Source organism: Meleagris gallopavo, chromosome 17 (assembly GCF_905368555.1).
Source record: "Meleagris gallopavo chromosome 17, MGAL_WU_HG_1.1, whole genome shotgun sequence".
NCBI lineage: Eukaryota > Metazoa > Chordata > Aves > Galliformes > Phasianidae > Meleagris > Meleagris gallopavo.
The window spans coordinates 6,306,348-6,327,336 of NC_139420.1; the positions used below are offsets into that span (position 1 = coordinate 6,306,348).

The window sequence follows — 20,989 nt, forward strand, 5'->3', positions numbered from 1 at the left end:
GCTCAGTTTCTTTTCAGTAGGATAGAAAAATGAAATTGTTTTGATAGACATCAGTAAGAAAAAGAAAAAAAAAATTGACTAAAATGACAGAGGGGCTCAGGTTCATTTGAAATCCTGATGGTCTGCACAGACAGTCATTGCTGCGAGTGACATGTGGAGCAGTGAGGATCCCAGGGTGGCTGAGGCAGAGACTTTTGCTTGTACCAGTGTGTAACAACCAGAAAGATCAACGCAATGGAAAGGTGATGCAAGATGTGTAATGACGGAGGGACAAACACAATAGAAAGGTGTTATAAGGGAAGGAGAAAAGGACTGCTCACCCATCTCTGAAGACCTAGACCCACAGGGGAGAGATCTCCAAAAAGAGATCCTTCCCCAGCAGCAGTCAGCTCTTAGATGAGGTTTAAGAGAGGTGCAGCCAGGCTCCACCCCTTCTGGTCACACACATGAATTGCTTCCACCTGTGCTCCCAGGGCTGACCTGGTTCTTTCCCCAGGTGCTCAATCAGTGCTTCAGGCCAGGACTCAGCAGTTCCCATACACCTGTGTATGAAAAGCACAAGCTGGTTGTGCAGGGGTAACTCCAACCTGTGCCCTGGGGGTGCTGTTTGCAGCAGCACGGATTTCCAATGTGGGGTGTTTTAGAAGTACAGCAGAGCAAGCACACAATTTACAAATAAATAAATATGCGTATGTTGGGAATGAGCTCTCAGGAAACCTATACCCATAGGGCTGCGTGATAAAGAGGACCACAGGTTTACAGACTGGCAAAGGAGGCGAGGCAATGAATCAGGCACAGAATGGCTCAGGTTGAAGGGGCCAATAGAGAGCAGTGCTGTGGGAGCAGGCTGCCACATCACAACATGGCGGCCGGGAGTGATGCGGCCTTTCCGGAACCTTCTTAAGGGAGCAGCTGGGCGCCATCTCTGAGAGCCTTAAGGGTGAGCAGATGGAGATGCTGGTGCCAGGGGTGGCCTTTGTGAGGTGCTTCACCTCCATTTTGAAGATGGTGAGATGGCTCCAGGCCCCCGGGACAGCACTGCTCCTCAGGCTGTGGGTCTGGGTGGTGCTGGGGGCTCTTCTCCTCCCTGAGGTGGGCGGCCATCACCCGCCGCCCGGTTACGCCGTCCATGAGATCATCCGGCCGAGGAAACTGGTCCTGGCAGCAGGCAGGTCAGCACGGGGAGAGGTGTCCTACGTCATCAGGGTAGAGGGTGAAAATCGCATCATCCGCCTCACGCAGACGCGAGGACTGGTGGTGAACAACCTCCCGCTCATCACCTACAGCCCCCGCGGGATGAGGGTAGTGGAGCAGCCCCACGTCCCTGAGGGCTGCCAGCACCTGGGCTACGTGGAAGGCAGCCCTGGCTCCATGGCAGCGCTGAGCACCTGCGCGGGGCTGAGGGGACAGCTGAGGATCGGGAACCTGAGCTATGGCATCGAGCCTGTGCCGGGCTCTCTGACCTTCCAGCACCTCCTCTATCGGCGAGAGAGCTGGGACAAGTCCTCGACGTGTGGCTTGACTGACATAGCGATGCGAAAGCAACCAAGCTGGATGGGGGCAAAAAAACCCTTAGGGAAGCAAGGCTTGGATCAGAGGCTGCAGCACACCAGGTACGTGGAGATATTTGTCGTGGTAGACCATCAGCTGTTTTCCTTCCAAGGGAGCAATGAAACCTCTGTGATGTTTCTGGTTATAGATACAATTAATTTATCAGAAATACATTATTATCCTCTGAAGATCCGCATCTGCCTAATTGGGCTGGAGATCTGGACGCGTGGCAACTTCATCAGGTACAGCCCAGATATAGAAGAAGTTCTTACCAATTTTAATGACTGGGGAAATAGGCATCTTTCCCGTAGGATAAAATACGACGTTGCACATCTATTCACTTACACAGACTTTGGACTCACCGTTGGGCTGGCGTATGTAGGCAGCATCTGCTACCCCGGCTACCAGTCAGGTCTTGTATCTCACATACAAGAAGATTTTGTGATCTTTGCAACTATTTTTACACACGAGCTGGGTCACAACCTGGGGATGGAGCACGATAGAAAGGAGTGCAGGTGTGGAAATGCCAAGTGCTACATGACAGGAGGTTCAATCGATGGTGCCACAGCTTTCAGCAACTGCAGCATTCAAAGCTATTTAGACCTGCTCAACAGAGGGGATGGCAACTGCTTAAACAACATCCCTGAGCCCAACAGATTGTTCTACTTTAAGACCTGTGGCAACAAGGTGATAGATGAGGGAGAGCAGTGTGACTGCGGGGGCCTGCAGCACTGCCAAGGCAATCCCTGCTGCTTCCATAGCTGCAGGTTGAAGCCAGGGGCTGTCTGCTCTGTTGGGCAGTGCTGTCAGAAGTGCCACTTTCACCCTTCAGGGCACAAGTGCAGGTCAGAGGTAGATGAGTGTGACTTGCCTGAGTATTGCAATGGGACATCCGAGTGGTGTCCAGAGGATTTGCACATGCAAGACGGGACGCCCTGCAGTGACAATGGTTACTGCTACCGTGGGAAATGTACGTCCCATGACAAACTATGTAGAAAAATCTTTGGGGATGAAGCTCGGGGTGCTCCAGAAAGTTGCTTCGAAGAGCAGAACATGAAAGGGGATCGATTTGGCAACTGTGGTGGCGATGGGAATGAAGTTGCTTTTGTGGAATGTAAGCCCCAAAATGCTCTGTGTGGAAGGTTGCAGTGTGTGAATGTAAAGAAGACAGCCTTTCTGGAGAAGTTTGAAACCATCATTCAGACCCCAGGGCCTGAGGATTGGTGCTGGGGCACAGCCCACCATGCTAGCATAGATACACCTGATATTGGAGGAGGAACTGACGGCACCAAATGTGGTCCAAAGAAGATCTGCATTAACAAGACATGCACAGATGTCATCGTCAGAACCAAGTGTGATGCAAAGGTTTTGTGCAAGGGGAATGGGGTTTGCAACAACCTTGAACACTGCCACTGCAAAGCTGGCTGGGCCCCACCTGACTGCCAGTTCCGTGGCCTCGGGGGCAGCATGGACAGTGGCCCCCCACCAGCTCTCATGATCTCCATTGCAGAGGCTGTCCAAGATAAAGCTTTTGGGACTGCAATAGGAATCACTGTTCTCGTTGCCCTCGTTCTAGTTGCTCTCCTCATTGCTGCAATCAAATACATCAATGCAATAATTACACTTTTCAGTACAAATTCATCCACAGAGACACCTGAGACTCCTGAAAACGAGGAGCAGAATATGGAAGAGGAAGAAGACGAAGAAGCAGAAGTTTAAAAAACCTGAAAGCACTGGGAAACTCATCAGCTGAGCTTTGGGAAGGACTGAGGGGCTCTGTGGGTACATCCCTAAAGCCAGACTGACAGTCCCAGATTTGTACAAAGTGATTTATGTAACGTAACTGTGTAAACTGTATAAAAGTTAATTACACAGAACTTGAGTATTTCCTCTTCTTGTATAACCAACTATGTAAATAAATTTGGGTTGGGCCCTAAAAATGAAACTATGAGAAATTAAAGAGCATGAAAAATATAGGGTTGTTTTCCTCACACTGCAGCTAAAGATACACTTGAGCATTTAGAGGAGCACACAGATTCACGTGCAGTGCTGCTCTCCATGTTTGTGAGAGGTGCTCCGCTGGGTTGAAGAATCTTAATTTTCTGAGTGTTGTGGCCAAGCAGGAGTTGGGATGGAGATGTGAGAAAAGTCAAAGCATGGCAGTGTGTGCTGATGATTGAGTCACCAAGGTTGGAAAATGCCTCTAAGATCATCCAGTCCAACTCTGCAGTCTTGCTCCATGCAGCTGGCTAGCAGGAGGGTGCATGTTTTTATATTGAATTGAAAGATGGATTTAAAAATATTCATCTTTGCTTTAATGTTAATTTGTAATGGCAAATACCTGACAAACACTTAGAAAAGTAAAACATCCTTTGACCACACGCCCTCTAAGGAGCTGTATAGTCTTGGAGTTGTTACACATAATTTGCTGTATTTCTAGAGATATTTCCATGAGGAGAAAGCCTGTGCTAAAAATTTATCAGGTTTAAAGAATCCCTTTCAAGTCCATAGAAACCTGTAAAATAAATAACTATCTTCACTGAAAGTGCTTTTCTGACAGATCTGCTTGGGCTCTCATAGCACTACAGTTAACTGTGCTGATGACAAAACAGTTCACACCAAGACAGCCCAACAGCTGTGCTGGCTGACATTGCTAAAATATGACGAGGCCCATTGGGATGCTGCCTTCTCTCATTTTTGCTGCAGGAACTCATCAGAGCAGGGTAGATGTGGACACCTCAGTATCTGGAGGGCTGGCAGGGAGTGTGCTGGCATAGAATTTCTTCTGAGAGCGCAGGAGAGGAGTCTGAGTGTCAACGTCGCGGCAGATGTTGCGTTTGAGGGAGATGAAGACGTGCTGTGTCCAGCCGTACACAATGCAGTTCAGAAGTCCCTGGGAAGCTGCTGTCAGTGCCTGGGAGAAATGGCAAGGTAGATCAGGGCTGCTTTGTCAGTTGGCACTGCACAGCATTCAGCAGCTCCCTGCCAGGCTGTCAAAACTGGCACGTTACTCCAGGCCTCCCACTTCCAGCATGATTTTATCTATCTGCAACCCCCATGCGCTATAGAAAGCTCACGGTTATTTTAATAATCCCTGCTAAATTCTGCCTCTGGCACATCAGACAGCTGGACAAGTGCTGGGGAGGAATTACAATCAGAGACTTTAAGAGAAAATGAAAAATGTAACTGAATTCTGAGGATCTCTTCTAGTCCTTTTTAATGAGATCTCCATGATAGTGTGATTTTGGTTACTGAGACCTTTTCAAGTCTACAAAAATCATAGCAACCAAGAAAGAACTTCTTTGCCAACAAAAAGCAAAAGTTCAACTCAAGCATTTACATTCATAGCTAGAAAAGCCCTGTTTTGTCAAGCAGAGATTAGAATAGAAATAGACAAACCCTATTTCATCTGTTCAAGCAGAAAAAGCAATTCATCAGAGGGTAAAGATTTGTACCTGTAGAATGAGAAGAGCCATGTAGATTTTGCTGCTTGTTGAAGCTGTCAGCTTCAGTATTCCAAGGAGGACAGCTGTGAGAAAGGATTGACAAAAGGGTGTTGCTTTAACGTCACCTCTTTCAACTTTCATTGCCAGGCACTGTGTCTCAGGAGAATGTTGTAAGTGTAACTCAGCTCACTGCTAACCTGGGGCCCAGCAGCAGAAGAATGCGATGGGGTAAAAAACCACTCGTTGTTCCACCATCTTAATCATTGCCCACTGCTGATCTCCCAGGAATCCCGTGGAGTTTACAAACCTTTTGTACAAACCTCGGGCTTGAATGAGTACAACCTGAAAAGAATAAGCACACATTCTTGCTTGCATTTTGAACACATGCTCAGATCTCCCTTGCCCCTCTGCAGAACAGAGTATCTTATGTTTTTTGGTGAAATCCTCACGTCAGTCTATTAAACCTCTTCACACTGTGCAACATTGTGCTTCCGAGGAGAAAGCAGAGGAGAAAGCAGATGTTTTGCATGTGATCTTCTCTGAACTGAGGACTGTTCATTGATTGGTCTCTTGCACTGAGCTGGCATGTGATCTCTGCTGCCATTCTGTAAGCCTTCTCTACCTACTGAGTCCTGCTTGAGATGGGCTGCTCCAGATGGATTTATATTTTCTCTTACCCCCCAGCCATTCCAAAAGGAAAGCAGCATTGCACAATTTTTCTCCCCACACTGTCTGGCTGACAATATCATCCAAGCAAACTTGGCAGACTGAGAAACATCTCGCATGGAAAGCAATTTGTGACTCATGTAATGATGAAATGGGGTAGAACTTCTCACACTATCCATCTTGTACAATTGCTAGCATGCAAGGATTATGTTTCATACCAGAATGGCTATGAAGCTGACAAGAAAGGAAACAAGGAAGACCCCAATGCCATAGAAATGCATTGCACGGCAAACAGAGCTGCTCAGCGTTAGCGGCTCGTTGGTGGGCTCAGCCATTTCTGTGTGCATCAAGAGACACCTGTGGGGAGAAAGGGAGCAGCCTGAGCTCTTGCCATAACTCAGAAGTGGTGAGGCTGTTTCAGAGAGAAGCATGAGGCTTACCCATGCTTTTGACTGAAGTTCTGGTAGCAGTTACTGCTGTTGCCCAGGCAAAACACAGGCACCATTAGAAGAAAAGGGATCAGGCTAGGAGAAGAGAGGACAACAGCACAGTTACTGCATTGCAATGCATTGCTGCCAGCCAAACACTCCTTGTTCTTTCTTCTGTTACTGTAGAGGACTTAGAAATTCTTTTTATTGACACTGCTCTAGAGGATTATTTCACCAACTTTGCTAATTTCCACACTTCATTCATACAGGCAATTGGCAAAGGTAGCACACTCTGAAAAAAGACTACGTATAGTTAATACAGTTATAACTAACTTGGCTGGAAGAAGGCCCTTACATCCAAAGACTCTTGCTCTGAACGTTCAGTAAAGCTCACGTCAGAGTAAGTACAAAGCAGGGATCAGTGCATTTTAATTTACCAAACTCACATCATTTTGCCAGAGGGAAATGAATCTTACCTGGACAAAATCGTTGCTACTCGGCCAATGCAACTCGCATAATCTACAGCCTGCAAAGTCCAAATAGTTTAGTTAAATGATTGTACAGCCAGTGGCTCCCAGCAACCAGCTCCTAGGGAGCGCTCCAGCAGCTCCAGGTTCTAAAATGCTGATAAATCCCCAGACCAAATACAAATGTTTGTTTCCACTTAGCATTGAATCAATACTGCAGGGTTCAGTGTATGCTGACATGCAATAGACACAAGCTACACTTCCACAAGCTTACTGACATGTCCTTCTTCAAAATGTGGGAATTGGAGAGAGGAAGTTTGACCAGACAAGTTGCAGACACTGTACGAGCTCCTTGGTGTAAGTAGTGATTCTTTGTACTCCTTACTCATCCAGCCTGGCCCTGTTCCTCAGAAACTTTATGTTCTGATGAAGTAATGCAGGCAATTTGGATGTCCCGGTCTCAGCTCACCAGGAAATGTACTTTGTCAGCTGGCATCCATGCACCAGCTGTGAGAATACAATGTGGGCACAGCTGTAGTGCTAGGGAACTTACTGTAGGTGCTGCATTTTGAATGGGAGTTCATCAAGAAGGAAACCAATCCTACAAGCAGATCCAAACCCTACAGACAAGATCACAGACTGATCTGTCCCACCTGCTGCTCCTGCACAGACAGATGGAGTACCTGAGACTCAAAGTTTGCTGTGTACAGCAAATGTCTGGGGAAGAGGAAGGGTATAGGCAGGGCTGGGGCTGATGCGTTCAATGGGAAGAGCTGCATAAAGAGTCTGTTGTCCTGCAGCAGTATAACAGGAAGAATTTCAGTTACAGAGCAACTGTTTAGCCAGGTGTGAGGAATGAAACAACTGCAAGTAGAGATTTTGATCACATGGTGTGTGAAGTGTTTGTTTAGCCTGTAACTCAAAGAGCATTTTTGAGTACTATGTCCTTGTTCCTCAGTTCCCAGTGATTACACCGGCTCCAAAATGGGCTTTTATAAAGGTCAGTGATGATGAAGTCAGGACCGCCCATTCTTCATGGAGCCAACTCACTCCTTTATCAGTAGCTCCCTTCTGTCACACCTACCTCAAACTCTCACAATACACTACTGACATTCTTGAATTCCGTATGACATCTGGGGAGCACAGAAATGGTTTGGCAGTTCTCTGTGCCAAACTGTTCAGGTTCCCAATCCCCTCCTTTCCTCTAGAGAACAATTCCTCTGCCATGCACTGGCAGAAGGCAGTGAAAGCAATAAACAGTTTATTCAACTGGTGCAAATTGCTGTTCTGTGGAAGAACTCCACCAATACACAGTCCTGAGCTTCCTCTTCTCTGTGACATGCATTGACAACTGCTTTTGCCCATTTCAGTCTTGCAAGCTTAATCTTTCACTGAGATGCTATAGCAGACTGAGCTGTATCTCTGCTGACCTAAGTGGTCCACCAAGATACATCAGTTCATACAGTCACAGGGCAGAAGGACCTTCAAAGTCCTTCTGACAAGATAAACTGTCATATATGCACTTCTTAAACCCCACACAGTTATACCTCAGTACCCAACAGCTGTTGTGTATCTATCCTACTCACTGTGGGAGGCATCCTGTTAAGGTTCTGATTGTATTTCATCTTCAGGTCCATGTACAGATGCCAAGTGTAGTTGGTGGTGTATAGAAAAGAGGCCACGTAGAATACCTGAGAAAGAGAAACAACCAGTATTCTAGCTGTATTATAATAGTTCCTGTAGCAGCATTAGTTCCTCAGCAATGAAGCATGGGCCAAAGGCAAGATATTAAGCCAAAGGCAAGGTCCCCAGCCAGCACTGGTGTGGGACGAGTATGCATGGGGTCTCACCTTAGCCTGCACAAAAGCAACCTCCCTTTGGCCCTAAATCAGGCACACAAGAGCTGACGACCCAATGACTATCTTGTAAATACATATCTTTGTGACTTGGCTCGTTTTTGGCTCAAATTCTGATCATATAAAATGGGTTAAGGCACTTTGATCTTCTTTATTCTACATCCATTAGGAAATACAACATAGATGTGGCACTTAGATTTTGTAACTCGCATAATGAGCTCACCATACAGTGAATTCACAGAAACAGAGAACAATAGTATTTTTAAAGAGGAAAGAAGGGGCAGAGGATACAACGCTTTCACAATAAGCAAACATTAACACGCCAAGAGCCCTTTTCCCTCTATGGGAGAAAGAAGGAAAGAAAAGATAAAAAAACTGTTTTCCCACAGTGAGTTTCCCAGCCCTTGACTGAAGCTTGAGATGAAACCAAATACCTGAAATCTTCTGTAAAAAGAACAAATCTTTCTTGCACTTTTTCTGAATCCCCAGCCATGGTTTCTCCAGGCTGTGGAGCCAAGTGCAAACAGTGCTGCCTGACCTCGAGATACATATATGCGTGTGTTGTTTGTTACAGGAAACACATGCTTCAGTGACAAAGGCAAAGAGGAAGGGCTGGGCTATTGAATTTTCCTGTGGATTTTCTACCCTTTGCCAAAGAAGCATGGAGCACAGGTTTGCCAACGAGTGCCAACCTGGTATCATCTAAGTCCAGGAATGCAGTCACTAAATAAACCTGGTCTCCTTCACTGAGGTCGCAAACACTCTTGGCTGATTCTCAAGAGGCTCAGTCCAAGGGGCTGTTACACTGCAGCAGGAATATTCCAGTGACTCATTAGCTCATTAGAGGAGATTTAATGAGGGTTCATTGCCATTCTTCAATTACTTCCAGGGAAAGTCATCAAAACAGTCCACAAAGATAATTCTCTTGCACTTCAGAATGCTTTGGAGAGCTCAAAATGCCAGCACCGCATTCTTTTTTGGAAGAAGGAACTTGTGAAGACTCCAGAAGGAAGAGAAGGGAGTTCTCCTCCCCTGAGCCCTACCTTGGGCTGGGGACAGTCCTGTAGGAGGAGACAGAGCAGGCGCTGGGAGACATGTAAGTCCCTCATTATAACATTTCTGTGGCTCCCCATTGTGCTCAGCAACATGAGTGGAGCTTGCCAGGACATTATTAGGCCACTGGAATTGAACTGGAAGAATGTGGGGGAATTGTGCAATTATAACCACAGTCTCTGCCCTGGACTTCACTACTGCAATGCAAAGGCAAAGTTAGGAGGAGAAAAGAAGAAAGTCAAGGCATAGCAGAAGGGAGCACTATTTACATTTAATATCATGAGTTTAACCAAGCGTCTGGAGCCAGAAAAAGTCTTTGAAATAAAGCCATCTCCTCCTTTACAAGACGGTAGAGATGCTAAGGGAATTCCATCAGCAGAAACTTCAGTCCTTGGTAATAAACTGAACGTCAACAGTTTGCATAAGCCAGAATACTGTCCTGCTCCTAAGGAAATGCTTCCAGACAACCAAATCATACGCAGTATGATGTGGTTCTCTGTAAACACGAGTGCTAAGCTCCCTTGTGGCTCACTGCATTTTACAGATTTTAGGTGTCCGTATGCAAACAAACCACATGTATATACGAGACACCCAGGAATGCAACCCTTGTAAGACTTCTCCTCTCCACACAGGCAGGACAGGGCCAGGAGACATTTATTCACATTTCATTTAGTTACAGATCACTTATACTCTGTAGAAGGCACTGGTCAAACCTGTTGCTGGCTCCTACATACGCACAAGATGTTCCCACCATACAGGAGCATTGCTGGGGTGTTGAGCAAGGAGGTGTCCTCTACCGTGTCACATGCACCATGCAGGTGCTGTTGCTATGGCAAGTGCTCCATTTGTTTTAATTTCTCACAGAGCAAACAGCAGCAAGAGCTGCCAGACGCATGCTATCTCAGCTGTCCTGCTGCTGAGGAGCAGTAACCCTGTGGCTGAGCTTGGGATGGTGCAGGCACCCCACACACCCCAGCACTGCATCCTGACAAGTCCTGCAAAGACTCAGTGGGAGTAAAGCTCCTTCCCTTCACTAGTGTCCCTGAAAAGCTTGGTCACAGGCTGGAAAAATAAGGGTAAAAAAGAGCCAGAAAGGCAAGAGAGCACAGCATGCTGTGTCACCACTGAGAAATGATACTATATTGTGTGCACCCAACCTGCTTCTCCTCCAGCACTGAAATGTCTTCTCCAGGCTGTAAGAAGATCACTCCAGCACTGAACTTCAAGAACTGTCCCCCAGGCAAAGCTACAAGGGAAACATCTCTGCAGTGCCTCTTCCACATCTCCGCAGGCTCTTTCTACCTTCAGGCTCTCGAGAGCCTCTCTTGAACTATTCTCACTTTCCCCTCTACCATCATCTGAAAGGCATCTTTGATATTGCTCTGCCTCATTCCCAAATGACCAATTGCACCGTTGCATTCTCTGTAATGAACATACTACACTGCTTCCACAGCAGCACAAGGGAGCTTGAGAAAGCAGAGGTGAGCCAGAAGAGGAACAGCTGCTCTCTGAGCACAGTACTCACCACCATGAGTAACACGATTTTACCCAAAGGCACAGCTGTTGAAAATATGCCAGGGCAGCAAACACCCATCCCCAAACACAGAGCAGTGTGATTGTTCTCACACCATACAATTCCCTGTCCTCTCCTTAGGTACACAGAGAGCCTTGCTAGCTTTGGATGCTACAACACAGCAGAGACAGTTCCTATCTGTGGGTACCACCCTGCTCCAAGGAGCTGGACCAGCCCTCATAACACACACAGAGGCTCCCAACAGCCACTTGCTCTTCTAGACACATTTTTGTAGGTACTTTGGAAGGAAACCATTAAGACCAGGGAGCATCCTTTGCAAACCAATGCTGTGGTCCACACTCAGCTGTGTCCTGAAGGATTTTTCAAGAGCAGTGATGTGCAGCACCTAATGTGGTAATGGGAACTTGGTGAGATGAAAGCAAACTATCAAGAAAATGGCATCTCACTCATTCCACTCCAATTAGGCTCAGAAATCAGCTCGAATGCTGGAAATGAATCACTGGGGCATGGTGCTGAGGTTGAATGGACACAGCAGTCCCCGAGCATCCACAGGACCAAGTCAGTGAGACCAGGAAGGTCACAGCTCTTCGACTAACATGTTAAGCTTTAGCCTAAGTGAATGGCAGAATGCATCTGTTCCTGTCCAGAATGGGAGAAGCACGAAGAGGAATTGAAAAGCTGCAGTATGGGAAGCACACAGATAATCTTTGGCACTGGGCCATCAGGAAATAGATAAAGACCCATCTACTCACTTTACAGAAGCAACCCAAACACTGTAACCACAACATCCCATGCTCTCCTTGCCTTTCTTACTGCCTCTCACAAGTCGTTTGTACTCACACCCCAGCACTGTTGTATCTGTTGTACAAATGAAGAGATCTGCTAAGCCAAATTCACAGGGGGGTCCTGTGGCAAAGGCTATCTCAAAACAGTTCCCCAGTGGCCATGCTGTGATCACTGGGGGACTAATTACAGCAATGAGCACAACGTAACAGCATGAACTGTGATGCCAAGGCTACTTACTTGTCCCATTGCCTGCAGGTTGTAGCAGATGAGATCCTGCTTGGAGGTTGGTGTGCTATAAAGCAGTGCTCCGGCGATCCAGCACATGCCCAGAAAAAGGTCAGAGAGACTCAGGTAGAAAAGAGGGCGAACCTGAAAGAAGTTAAATTTGTCAGCAGGTTTGAACAGTGGTCACAGCAGCCCCATGGCCACCAACAGCATCTAGATGTGTTTTCACCCCCAGATCTGTAGGCAGGGCAGATAAAAGCCCTCTGATTCTTGCCCTGAGGAGCTGCTTCTGTGCAGATGCCCTGTTCTAAACGCCTTCTCTGCCCCAGGATCCATGAGCACCATCAAACCTTAACAGAAAACATTTCAAAGGTCCCCAGTGCTACACTATGGCAGAACGAGACAGGTTTGCAGGAAGAATCTGGATAGGATTCTGTTTATGAAATCAACTACAACAACAATCAAACATCAGGTAAACACAAACTCTTCTTCAGATGTAAAATTACTCAAAACAGACATTTTTCCTATGTTTTTATAGCATTTCAGTTGATGACTAAGACTGAATGTTGTCACACATTGCTCGCATGTGCTGCTGCATCTGCCTGGAACAGAGTCACATCTCCTCTAAGGGCAGTTTCCACCCTACTTCCAGTTTCCACTCACTGGCCAAAAGGGCTGTAAACACTGCAGGAAAATATTTGTGCAAAGTTCTGGCCAACACTGACATTGTTAGTGGTAGAGCACCCACTCTGAAAAAGCAGCCTAATTATCTAGATTCTTAATTGTAGTCTTTGGTACCTAATTTTCAGTAACCTGGAGAGAAAATGATGGCTTATTTTCTTCCCTATAGGAAATTATAATACTAAACACAGCAAGGAAACATTTCAGCAGGGCTTGATTTTGAGATTTTTTTCATGGAACTGAGCCTTTGGGTGAAATTTGCCTCAGTGTTGCCCTTTACATAAATGCTTGCCACCCATCGTGTTGTGTTATACTCCTCACTGTGAGTAAAAAGAAAGAACTCAGTAAGGCTGAAAAGGATCAAGGCATAGCTGATTGAACCAGAGCTGTCCTTCTGGCAGTTTCAGGGGCAAACTGCCTGGCACTTTCTAGGCTCCCCATTATACACAGCAGCACAGCAGTGCTCTGCTTCCTGCAGGATGTGTTTCCTCAAACAGCCTTGCATCTCCAGTTCTGAATTCATAGTACTCAACACACCAACACGGTAAATATAGCTCTGGAGCTAGCTTCTACATCACTACATTTACAAATGTCTCTTTTAATCAGTGGTAAATCCAGACTTTCCCTTGCTGGTGCGTAACTGAAGCAATGGCAGGCAGATGATGGCAGGTTGGGAAGCTTTAAGGTTGTGAGCACTGCAGGTTAGAGCCAAGCAGCTCTGAAATAAGAAAAGCAGCAACATTTGCATCCACACAGGTGAGCCCTTTCTCTAGCAACACACGTCCTTGGTGAGAAGCACCACAGATGGCTGAGGAGCTACCTTGGCAGAGACCTAAACAAACGAGTAGGTGGCATAGTTGTAAGCAAAAAGCAACATGGTTCTTATTTGCAAAAGAGAAAAGAAACAAAACAAAACAAAACAAAAAACAAAACAACAAAAAAAGGTATTTATAAAATAGAGGAAGGGAATGTAAAGACGTAATGATTCAGGGGAGCTGCCAAGCTGGAGCATATGTGTTGATCTTGATATGCCTGGCCACTGCCCAGAGGCATCTGCCTGCAGAGAACCTACTGACATGACAGAGGAAATTCCACATTCATTGCCTGCCATCATTTCTTCTGAATGATTTAGCTCACGCTGAAGTTTTATTAACTTCATAGACACACATACACACACACACACACACACACACAAAAAAAAGTTTCAAGAATGCAATATTTTATTTCCTCAGCTGGGGGTTGGAGGGGGAAGTGTTTATAATATTTTTCTCCTCCCAGCCTCTAGAGCTGTTTATATTCTACTCTGGAGTCTCATGACCCAGGGAATATTCAGTTTGTGGCAAGCTTTGATATGGATTTCTTCCAGCCCCTTTGTTTGCAAATTTGCCCAAAAAACCAGAAGTGTGGGGACAAGAGGATGGGGAAGTTAGTGAAGAGTTTGCTACTTTTGAAACACCAGCAGTGGATCCCCCAGCAGCAGACCAAGAGCTTGGAAGCCTGATGTAAAAGGGGTCATTCTGGCCGATATCCACCCTATCCAGATTTGCAATAATAATCTGAGCAGAAACATCTGGACTCTCTTGAGCAGCAACAGCTCTGTGAATTGGAGCCATGTGTAATACAAGCAGTGAGAGCCACAGCCACATCATATGACCAATAAATAGCACGAGGGCTCCTGAGTAATGCGGACTGGAAGCCAATGGGCTGGGGCTGCTGAGTCACTCTGGGACCCTCACCCAACTCCACACCACACCAGAGGGGAGGATCTCAAGAGCCACAACCAGTGCTCTCCAGGTGCAGGCAATGTGTCACCAGCTCTTAACTCAAGGAGCTTTTGATAGGCACTAAGTGCAGCATGAAGTCAGGAAGCAACCGTCCTAGCACCAAGGCAGAGATCCAGCTCTCCTTCCTCAGTGGGAGTACACTGAGATCTCTGCAGCTTGTTCTGGATGCGCTGGGCACTGTTTCTGTGAGGCTCTGGCTACCAAGGAACAATCTGCCCTGGACATACATTCTCCTCCCTACCCTGCTTCATCCAGTGGCGTGTCATTTGTTACCGTGTCTGCATGCCTTCCTTCACAGAGGATAATTTACTGCATTCCCTCAAGGTCCTCGACTGCGGGCTGACGATCAAACCCATGCTGAAGGCAAGGGGAGTATAAAGACAGCTCTGTTACAATGCAGCTGCCAGCTGTACCGTTCTACTGCTCTTAGCAGTAACCTGTTATCTGCACAGTCCACTGACCAGGCCGCAAATCCCAGACAAAGAACCACAGCTTCACACAGTTCTGTGCACTGCCTCAGGTCCTGGATGGACAGAGGGGGATTTACATGGACTGAAAAGCGTGGCAGGCTTGAGATGGAGTCTGTCGTGACTGGTGTATCCCAGATATGCAGGATCCCCAAGTGTGATGCACTTGGGATGTGACAGGTGCTACTCTGGCATTAGAAATGCTAACTGTTCCTGCACATGGCCAAGGTGAAACCTTTCAAAGCCACACTGTGTGGCTCAGCACAACAAACTGCTGTTCAGCCCAGTCTGGTTTAGCCTGAACTCTGCAGCACCTCCAAGCTGTGCCAGCTTCAGCAGCACACCTGCTGTGAAAACAGCTCAGAAAAACCCACAGACAGACCCCTATCCCTGCATCTCCCACAAGGGGTTCGCCAATTTATACCCCAGCAGCTCTGTGCACAGCTCCTCAGCCCTCCACGAGTTTTGCCCTGTAGAGGAGAGCATAGCAACAAAACCTCATTCCCAAGAGAGGACTTGCTTGATGTTAAGGAACCCACATATCCCTGCACAGCACAGCTCAAGGTTAATCTCAAACCTGCACCACGGACAAAGGGTCACACTCCGCAGCAGCCCTTTGCCTCCCAGCTGCCGTAAACAAGGTTTAGCCAGAAAAAAACCATGATGTGCAAGGTGCCAACAGCTCAGCGTGGAGAGAATAAGGGCTGCAGTCAGGAGTTGGACTCAATGATCCTTGTAGGACTCTTTCAACTCGGGTATTCTGTGATTTATAGTCCTTACCTCGGGGGATCGCACCACATTTTGAAAGATGGCGTAAGTGATGATGGAGCTGGAACCTATAACACTGACAGAACAAAGCACAGGTTGGGATGGGAACATGCTCAGGGCCGGGATACACCATCTCCCTTCTTGCTGGGGCCCGTCCGTTGTACCTGAGCATGGCCATGGTGAAATGGATCCACTGGAGAGCCGAGTAGACCTGAGGGAGAACCAGAGAATGAGCCGCAAGGGAACACAGCGCCCACACGGCACCCCGGCCCCGCTCTGAGGGCATCGTCCGAGCTCCAGCAGCTCGGGAGGAGCCCGTTCCGTGCCCACCGCGCCCCGTGAAGAACCTTTTCCTAGCGGAGAGCCGCACGGAGCCCGGCAGCCCCTGCACAACTCTCTCGCAGCCCACGACAGCTGAAAAGAAGGGCCGTCCGGGCGCGCTCACCTCCTGCCAGCCCGACTCCAGCCGGGACCCAGCCGCCTCCGGGCTGGCCATGGGCACCGCCGCCGATCCCCACGCAGCTCTCGGGGCTCCGAGCACCGCCCGCGCTCCGCCCCGGGACCACACCGCGCCCCGCCCGGCCCCGGCCCCGGCCCCGGCTCGGCCCCCGCCTTCGGGGCCGCTTAAGAGCTGGGCAGAAGTCCGGGAATAGTGGTGCGGGGAGCTGTGCCGCGGAGCAGAGATCGCAGGGATCCCAAACTATTGCCGTCTCCCCTCCAGCAGCCCACCGGGGGCGACCCTGCTTAGCTTCGCCACACCGCCCCCCCTCGGAGAACAAGGGGGCCGCGCGCCCCATCCCTGCCCCTCTGCGCTGATGGCGTCACGAGAGGCCGTGGGCGGGAACGCGTTTGCGAGCTGCGCGCGGGCGGCGGCAGCTGAGGGGGCGCGCGGCGGCCGTTGGCGGGAGCGCTGAGGGGGCGCGCGGGCTCCGTCGCCTCAGAGGTCCTCGAGCTGAGGCAGCAGCGCCTCCTCAGGAGCCTCAGACAGCCTCACCTTCCCACCAACCCGAGACCAGCACCCGTTCCTTTAGAAAAAAGCAGTTTAAGCAGCAGCTATTTGTTGGAACCAGTTTTTATTATTATTATCAGAGCAATATTAATACATTTCGTCTTGCAGCTCTTCATCCCCAACCCAGGATTCAAAAGGCAGCAAAGCTCCCACAGAAATCAATTTGCTTAGCAGAAAGCACAGTCTCAAGGTGAAACGTGAAGGTGTTTGACTGTGATCCTGATAGAGCTTTTAAGGAAAAGCTTTTAAAAGAATTAATGCTTTTTCTTCCTGTCGCAAGACCTCGTTTTTAAATAGTTTTAACTCTGCCAAGGGCTGCTGAAGCTTTAGTTTCACAGTGTCATTCTGAAGATCAGGCTGGAGAAAGTATTTTCTTCATGTTAGCGACCACTTGGAACTGTTAAATGTCCCTTTCTGTCTCCTGTTCTAATTCATGAGGTGAAGTTTGGACAGGAAGAACAGTCAAAAAAGCATCAGATGCCTTCAGCCATGGGAAAACTCACCTCAATTTAATCTGCCACTGAAAAAAAAGCACATTTTTGCACAAATGGGTGAGCCCAAGTGTAACTGCAGCTGGAGGAAACCTCGGTGCTCAGACCTGGCTCTGTCAGGTACCACAAAGGGATTCTGCTGCAGCAGGACAAGCTGCGATGTGCAGATTGAACCCTCAGCCCAACAGCCTCTGGAAAAGGCAAAAGGAAACGGCAGCTCTCAGTCAGCAGCAGGTAAGGACACGACTCAGGGAAAACCCTACCGAGGAGAAAGAGGGAGGGATGAGGGGTGAACAGAACAAAATCCCGGAACACTAAAAGCAGGGACAGGTGGGCATGGCAGGGGCACCACCTCTGTACCTTTGGAAACATGGAATGTGAGACTGGATTTTGTCATTGGTTTGCCAGGGAACAGCTGTAAAAACCACAGGGAATGTGCTCCAGGCCAATATAGTGATTTTTTTTTTTGGTCTATTGTAACAGTTACTTAATAATATTTCACAATACTGGCAGCTTGCTTTAAGGTGTTTTTCCCAACACGCAGAATACTGTTTTTGAGGCATTGCTTCCTCTTGATCTCGTAACTGAGGATACAAGGACATCTGCTGTTCTCTTGAAGTCAGTGGGAAGTTTGCTTCTGGGAGAGAACTGGGAGAACTGGTTAAGACTTGACAGTGTTTCACAGCTTGTACAAAGCTCCCCAGCATATCAGAGCTCATCTTTTTCATTATTCTTCTTTAGGAAAGAAGCGAGGATATTGAGGCTTTTCTGGAGCTCCTCCTTTTTTCCATCGCTCATTTTGTTCTTCTCGATCAGTTTTGTGATTCGGACAACTTCGTTAGCAGCAAACTCTTCTCCCTGCTCCAGTATCTTGCTCATAATTTTCAAGTATTGCTCAGCTGACTTCTTCTCGGTTTCCTTTGCTTTCTCTAAGCTCTGCTGCCCCTTCTTCAGGAGGGACTGGCGTTCTGACTTGTCAGTGACACTCATAAACTTGCTGGCCAGCACATCATACTCCTTCAGACAGCCCGGCATCCCTAGGTAGATGCCATTACTCTTCAGCCAGCGCTGAATAGCCCCGGCTTTAATGTGGCCAGAGTAAGGTAAGGGATTGTCAAAGTCACCATCCTGGAACAAATAAAAGATAGGATACTTCTCCTTGTCCAGCTTGTACTTTTCTCCCAGCTCAGTGTTCAGTTTATCACCATAATCTGTCATGAGAGAACAAAACACAGAAAAACACAATATGCTAATTAAAAGAAAAAAAAATAGTTTTCTCTTGAACACAAACTGGTAAGTATTTATCTCCTAAGGACCTCTTTGCCACAAAATGTCACACACTGCAACAAAAACACTCCAGGCAACGCATCCTTAGGTTTTCCAAATGAAAATCCAAAATCCTAATGATGCTCTGCTGTGGCTGCGATAGCACGAGTCATCATCACCAGCATCTCTATGTACAAGCCCACTTCTCCTTATGGGAAATTTTGATTTTTTTGTTGTTCTTGTTTTGCTCCATCCATTGATTTCATTTGATTTTACAGTTACACAGTTTTGTTTTTCTTGTCCTATGTGTGAAGAGCATGCCAAGCAACAAGATATTTTCTGTTCTTACATAAATTGCATTTATTCTTCAAGTTATGTTAATGAAGGGATTTCAGCTATGCTACGTAGGTAAATCCATCTGTGCTTACAAAAGTCAGCATGGGGGAAATTTAGGCTCAAATTCTTCATTCTACCCACAGAGCAAGAACAAGAGAGGTGACTGACCCATTCCTTAGTGCTTTTCACTTGAAGCCAATTGCAAGATGATCAAACTGCACCAGCTCTAGTGCATTGACCGCTTTCTGTGCTTCATCAGCAGAGCACGGAGGGTTTGCTACAACACACTGCAGTATGTTTTATTTTCCACACCCAAGCACAGCGTGGCAATCTGCTCAGAGCTCCTCACCTGATATACCCACTTCAGCCACCAGAAGATCTTCACTGGAGCCTGAGCTCTCTGCCAGCTTTTTGAACTCATCTTGTTTCTCGCCATAAGGGTACTGTGTATCAAACTTCACAAGGACAAACTTATGCTTGGGGATCACCTAAAACAAGAAAACAGAAAATCGAAATTCAATCATGTCAGGTTTAAGCAATCCACAAGTAGCTTGAGCACGTTCTTATCTTCCTATGCAATGAGTAGGTGCAGAGGGAGGATGGAAATTTCATAATTATGGCCTTTGGTAAATGACTCACTGCAGCGTGAAGGAAAAATGCATGTCTATATTCCTACAGCAGATGATAAAGACGGTACGTGATAGGTTTGGAGGATCTGCTAACAGCTTTATTTATACACGATCTGCTCACTGTAAATCTGATTAGCATCTTGGAAGAAAGTCAATGAAACAACTTTCAGTGGGACATTAAGAGGATAGAGGCCAAATCTAATGTCGTTCTGCATGTCCCAGCATGACAACCACAGCTCTTTGCTAAGAGAGGAACAGGCAGGAGTGGAAATGTTGTGCCGGTTCACTAAAAACAGAATTACTGTTTTGACTGATTCCCCTTCCCTTGAGCCATTCTTTGGATTTTGCTCAGGTTATTCCCTTTCCAAACGAGTTTGGACAGAGCCACCAAATGGCAAAGGTTTGGAAGGGACCCCAGACCAACCTCCCCCCACAGCAGCTTCCCTACAGCAGGATGCACAGGAAAGTGTTCTAGCAGGTTTGAACATCTCCAGAGGAGGAGGATCCTCCACCTCCCTGGGCAGCTTGTGCCAGGGCTCTCAGCCTTTCCCCATCGCGAGATGCTCCAGGCCCCGACCACCTCTGCAGCCCTCCACTGGTCTCTCCAGCAGTTCCCTGTGTGCCTTGAGCTGGGCTCCAGCTGCAGCCTGCCCAGGGCAGAGCAGGAGGAGGATCAGGATCAACTCCCTCGCCTGCTGCCCACACAGGGCGGTAGAAGGGTTGTAGAAGGCGGTATCCTTACAACACCCAAAAAGGTCTGTCACAGTACAAAACCAAGCAGGGAGCCGCACCGTGACAAGAACAATTTTCAGCTTGTGTAGAGCAATACTTTCCTGACTGCTGTCCCTTCAGTCCCCGCGCTGCACTACGAGGCTTTCCAACAGGCGTGCCCACGGCGGGGCCCGGCTTCGTGCAGCGGTGCCCAGGGCCGGCAGGCCCCCGCGGCACGGCTCCACTTGGACCGCGCGGATTGGCTGCGCGCTGCGGCTGCCGCTCTCCTATTGGCTGCACCGCGGCCGGTCCGGCGCCTCGGCCATTCCGCGAGCCCTGCGCTCTCCTCGCGGCGCAGCCCCGTGCCCGCCGCGCAGACCCCCGGCGCTCGGGGCCCGCTCTGCGCGGTGCGGACAGCCGTGGTACTGCACGTGGCGGCAGCGCAGCGCTCCCGACGCGGCCGCACCCCCCTTCCCGAGCGCCCTGCTGAGCCCGGCAGCACCCTCCGGGTGGGCGGTACCTTGTAGAAGGTGATGGTGTCGAGGGGCACGGAGCCCTTGGTGTGCAGCGCGCTGCCAGGCAGCGCCAGGCCGAGCAAGCAGAGGAGCACCGAGCCGACAGCAGCCGCCGCAGCCATGGCGGAGCGCGGAGGGAGTGGGGCTGTGGGTCACGTGAGCGTCGGCCGCCGCCACCGGGGCTCGGCCCGCCCCTCTCCCGCCCCCTGCGCGGGGCTCAGGTGCGGCCCCGGGCGTACAGCGGGTCCAGTGGCTTTGGAAGCAGCTGGCTGGTCCCGGATAATGCGGGTAGAGCGTTCCACGAGCACGTGGAGATTTTC

The 20,989-nt window shown here is 48.4% G+C and overlaps 3 protein-coding genes across 3 annotated transcripts; 1 reads left to right on the plus strand and 2 right to left on the minus strand.

Annotated features, from left to right (window-relative positions):
- The first annotated feature begins 912 nt into the window (after positions 1–912).
- LOC100548817 (disintegrin and metalloproteinase domain-containing protein 20-like) lies at positions 913–3,476 on the plus strand. The gene has a single exon (XM_003210955.5). It carries the CDS (start codon positions 949–951, stop codon positions 3,268–3,270), a length of 2,322 nt encoding a protein of 773 aa, XP_003211003.2. The 5' UTR covers positions 913–948; the 3' UTR covers positions 3,271–3,476.
- A 367-nt stretch (positions 3,477–3,843) lies between these two features.
- TMEM116 (transmembrane protein 116) lies at positions 3,844–16,512 on the minus strand. Its single transcript, XM_003210946.5, has 11 exons — positions 16,158–16,512; positions 15,877–15,923; positions 15,725–15,788; positions 12,025–12,156; positions 8,145–8,249; positions 6,568–6,617; positions 6,104–6,187; positions 5,882–6,020; positions 5,195–5,339; positions 5,007–5,080; positions 3,844–4,465 (listed from the first exon to the last, which is right to left on the minus strand). Exons 1-11 carry the CDS (start codon positions 16,206–16,208, stop codon positions 4,265–4,267), a joined length of 1,092 nt encoding a protein of 363 aa, XP_003210994.3. The 5' UTR covers positions 16,209–16,512; the 3' UTR covers positions 3,844–4,264.
- Positions 16,513–16,766: 254 nt separating this feature from the next.
- Positions 16,767–20,836, minus strand: ERP29 (endoplasmic reticulum protein 29). The gene is made up of 3 exons (XM_085238763.1): positions 20,675–20,836; positions 19,164–19,302; positions 16,767–18,423 (listed from the first exon to the last, which is right to left on the minus strand). Exons 1-3 carry the CDS (start codon positions 20,789–20,791, stop codon positions 17,921–17,923), a joined length of 759 nt encoding a protein of 252 aa, XP_085094889.1. The 5' UTR covers positions 20,792–20,836; the 3' UTR covers positions 16,767–17,920.
- Positions 20,837–20,989: the final 153 nt, after the last annotated feature.

Excerpts from the sequence above, each read along its gene's own strand:
- LOC100548817 (XM_003210955.5), top strand. The coding sequence starts at position 949 with ATGGAGATGCTGGTGCCAGGGGTGGCCTTTGTGAGGTGCTTCACCTCC.
- TMEM116 (XM_003210946.5), bottom strand. The coding sequence starts at position 16,208 with ATGGCCAGCCCGGAGGCGGCTGGGTCCCGGCTGGAGTCGGGCTGGCAG. Across the intron at positions 6,021-6,103 it reads AACTTCAGTCAAAAGCATGG|GTGTCTCTTGATGCACACAG; the intron begins GTAAGCCTCATG and ends TTCTCCCCACAG. Across the intron at positions 5,081-5,194 it reads CTTCTGCTGCTGGGCCCCAG|CTGTCCTCCTTGGAATACTG; the intron begins GTTAGCAGTGAG and ends CCTTTCTCACAG.
- ERP29 (XM_085238763.1), bottom strand. The coding sequence starts at position 20,791 with ATGGCTGCGGCGGCTGCTGTCGGCTCGGTGCTCCTCTGCTTGCTCGGC. Across the intron at positions 19,303-20,674 it reads ACACCATCACCTTCTACAAG|GTGATCCCCAAGCATAAGTT; the intron begins GTACCGCCCACC and ends TTCTTGTTTTAG. Across the intron at positions 18,424-19,163 it reads GGCTGAAGTGGGTATATCAG|ATTATGGTGATAAACTGAAC; the intron begins GTGAGGAGCTCT and ends CTCTCATGACAG.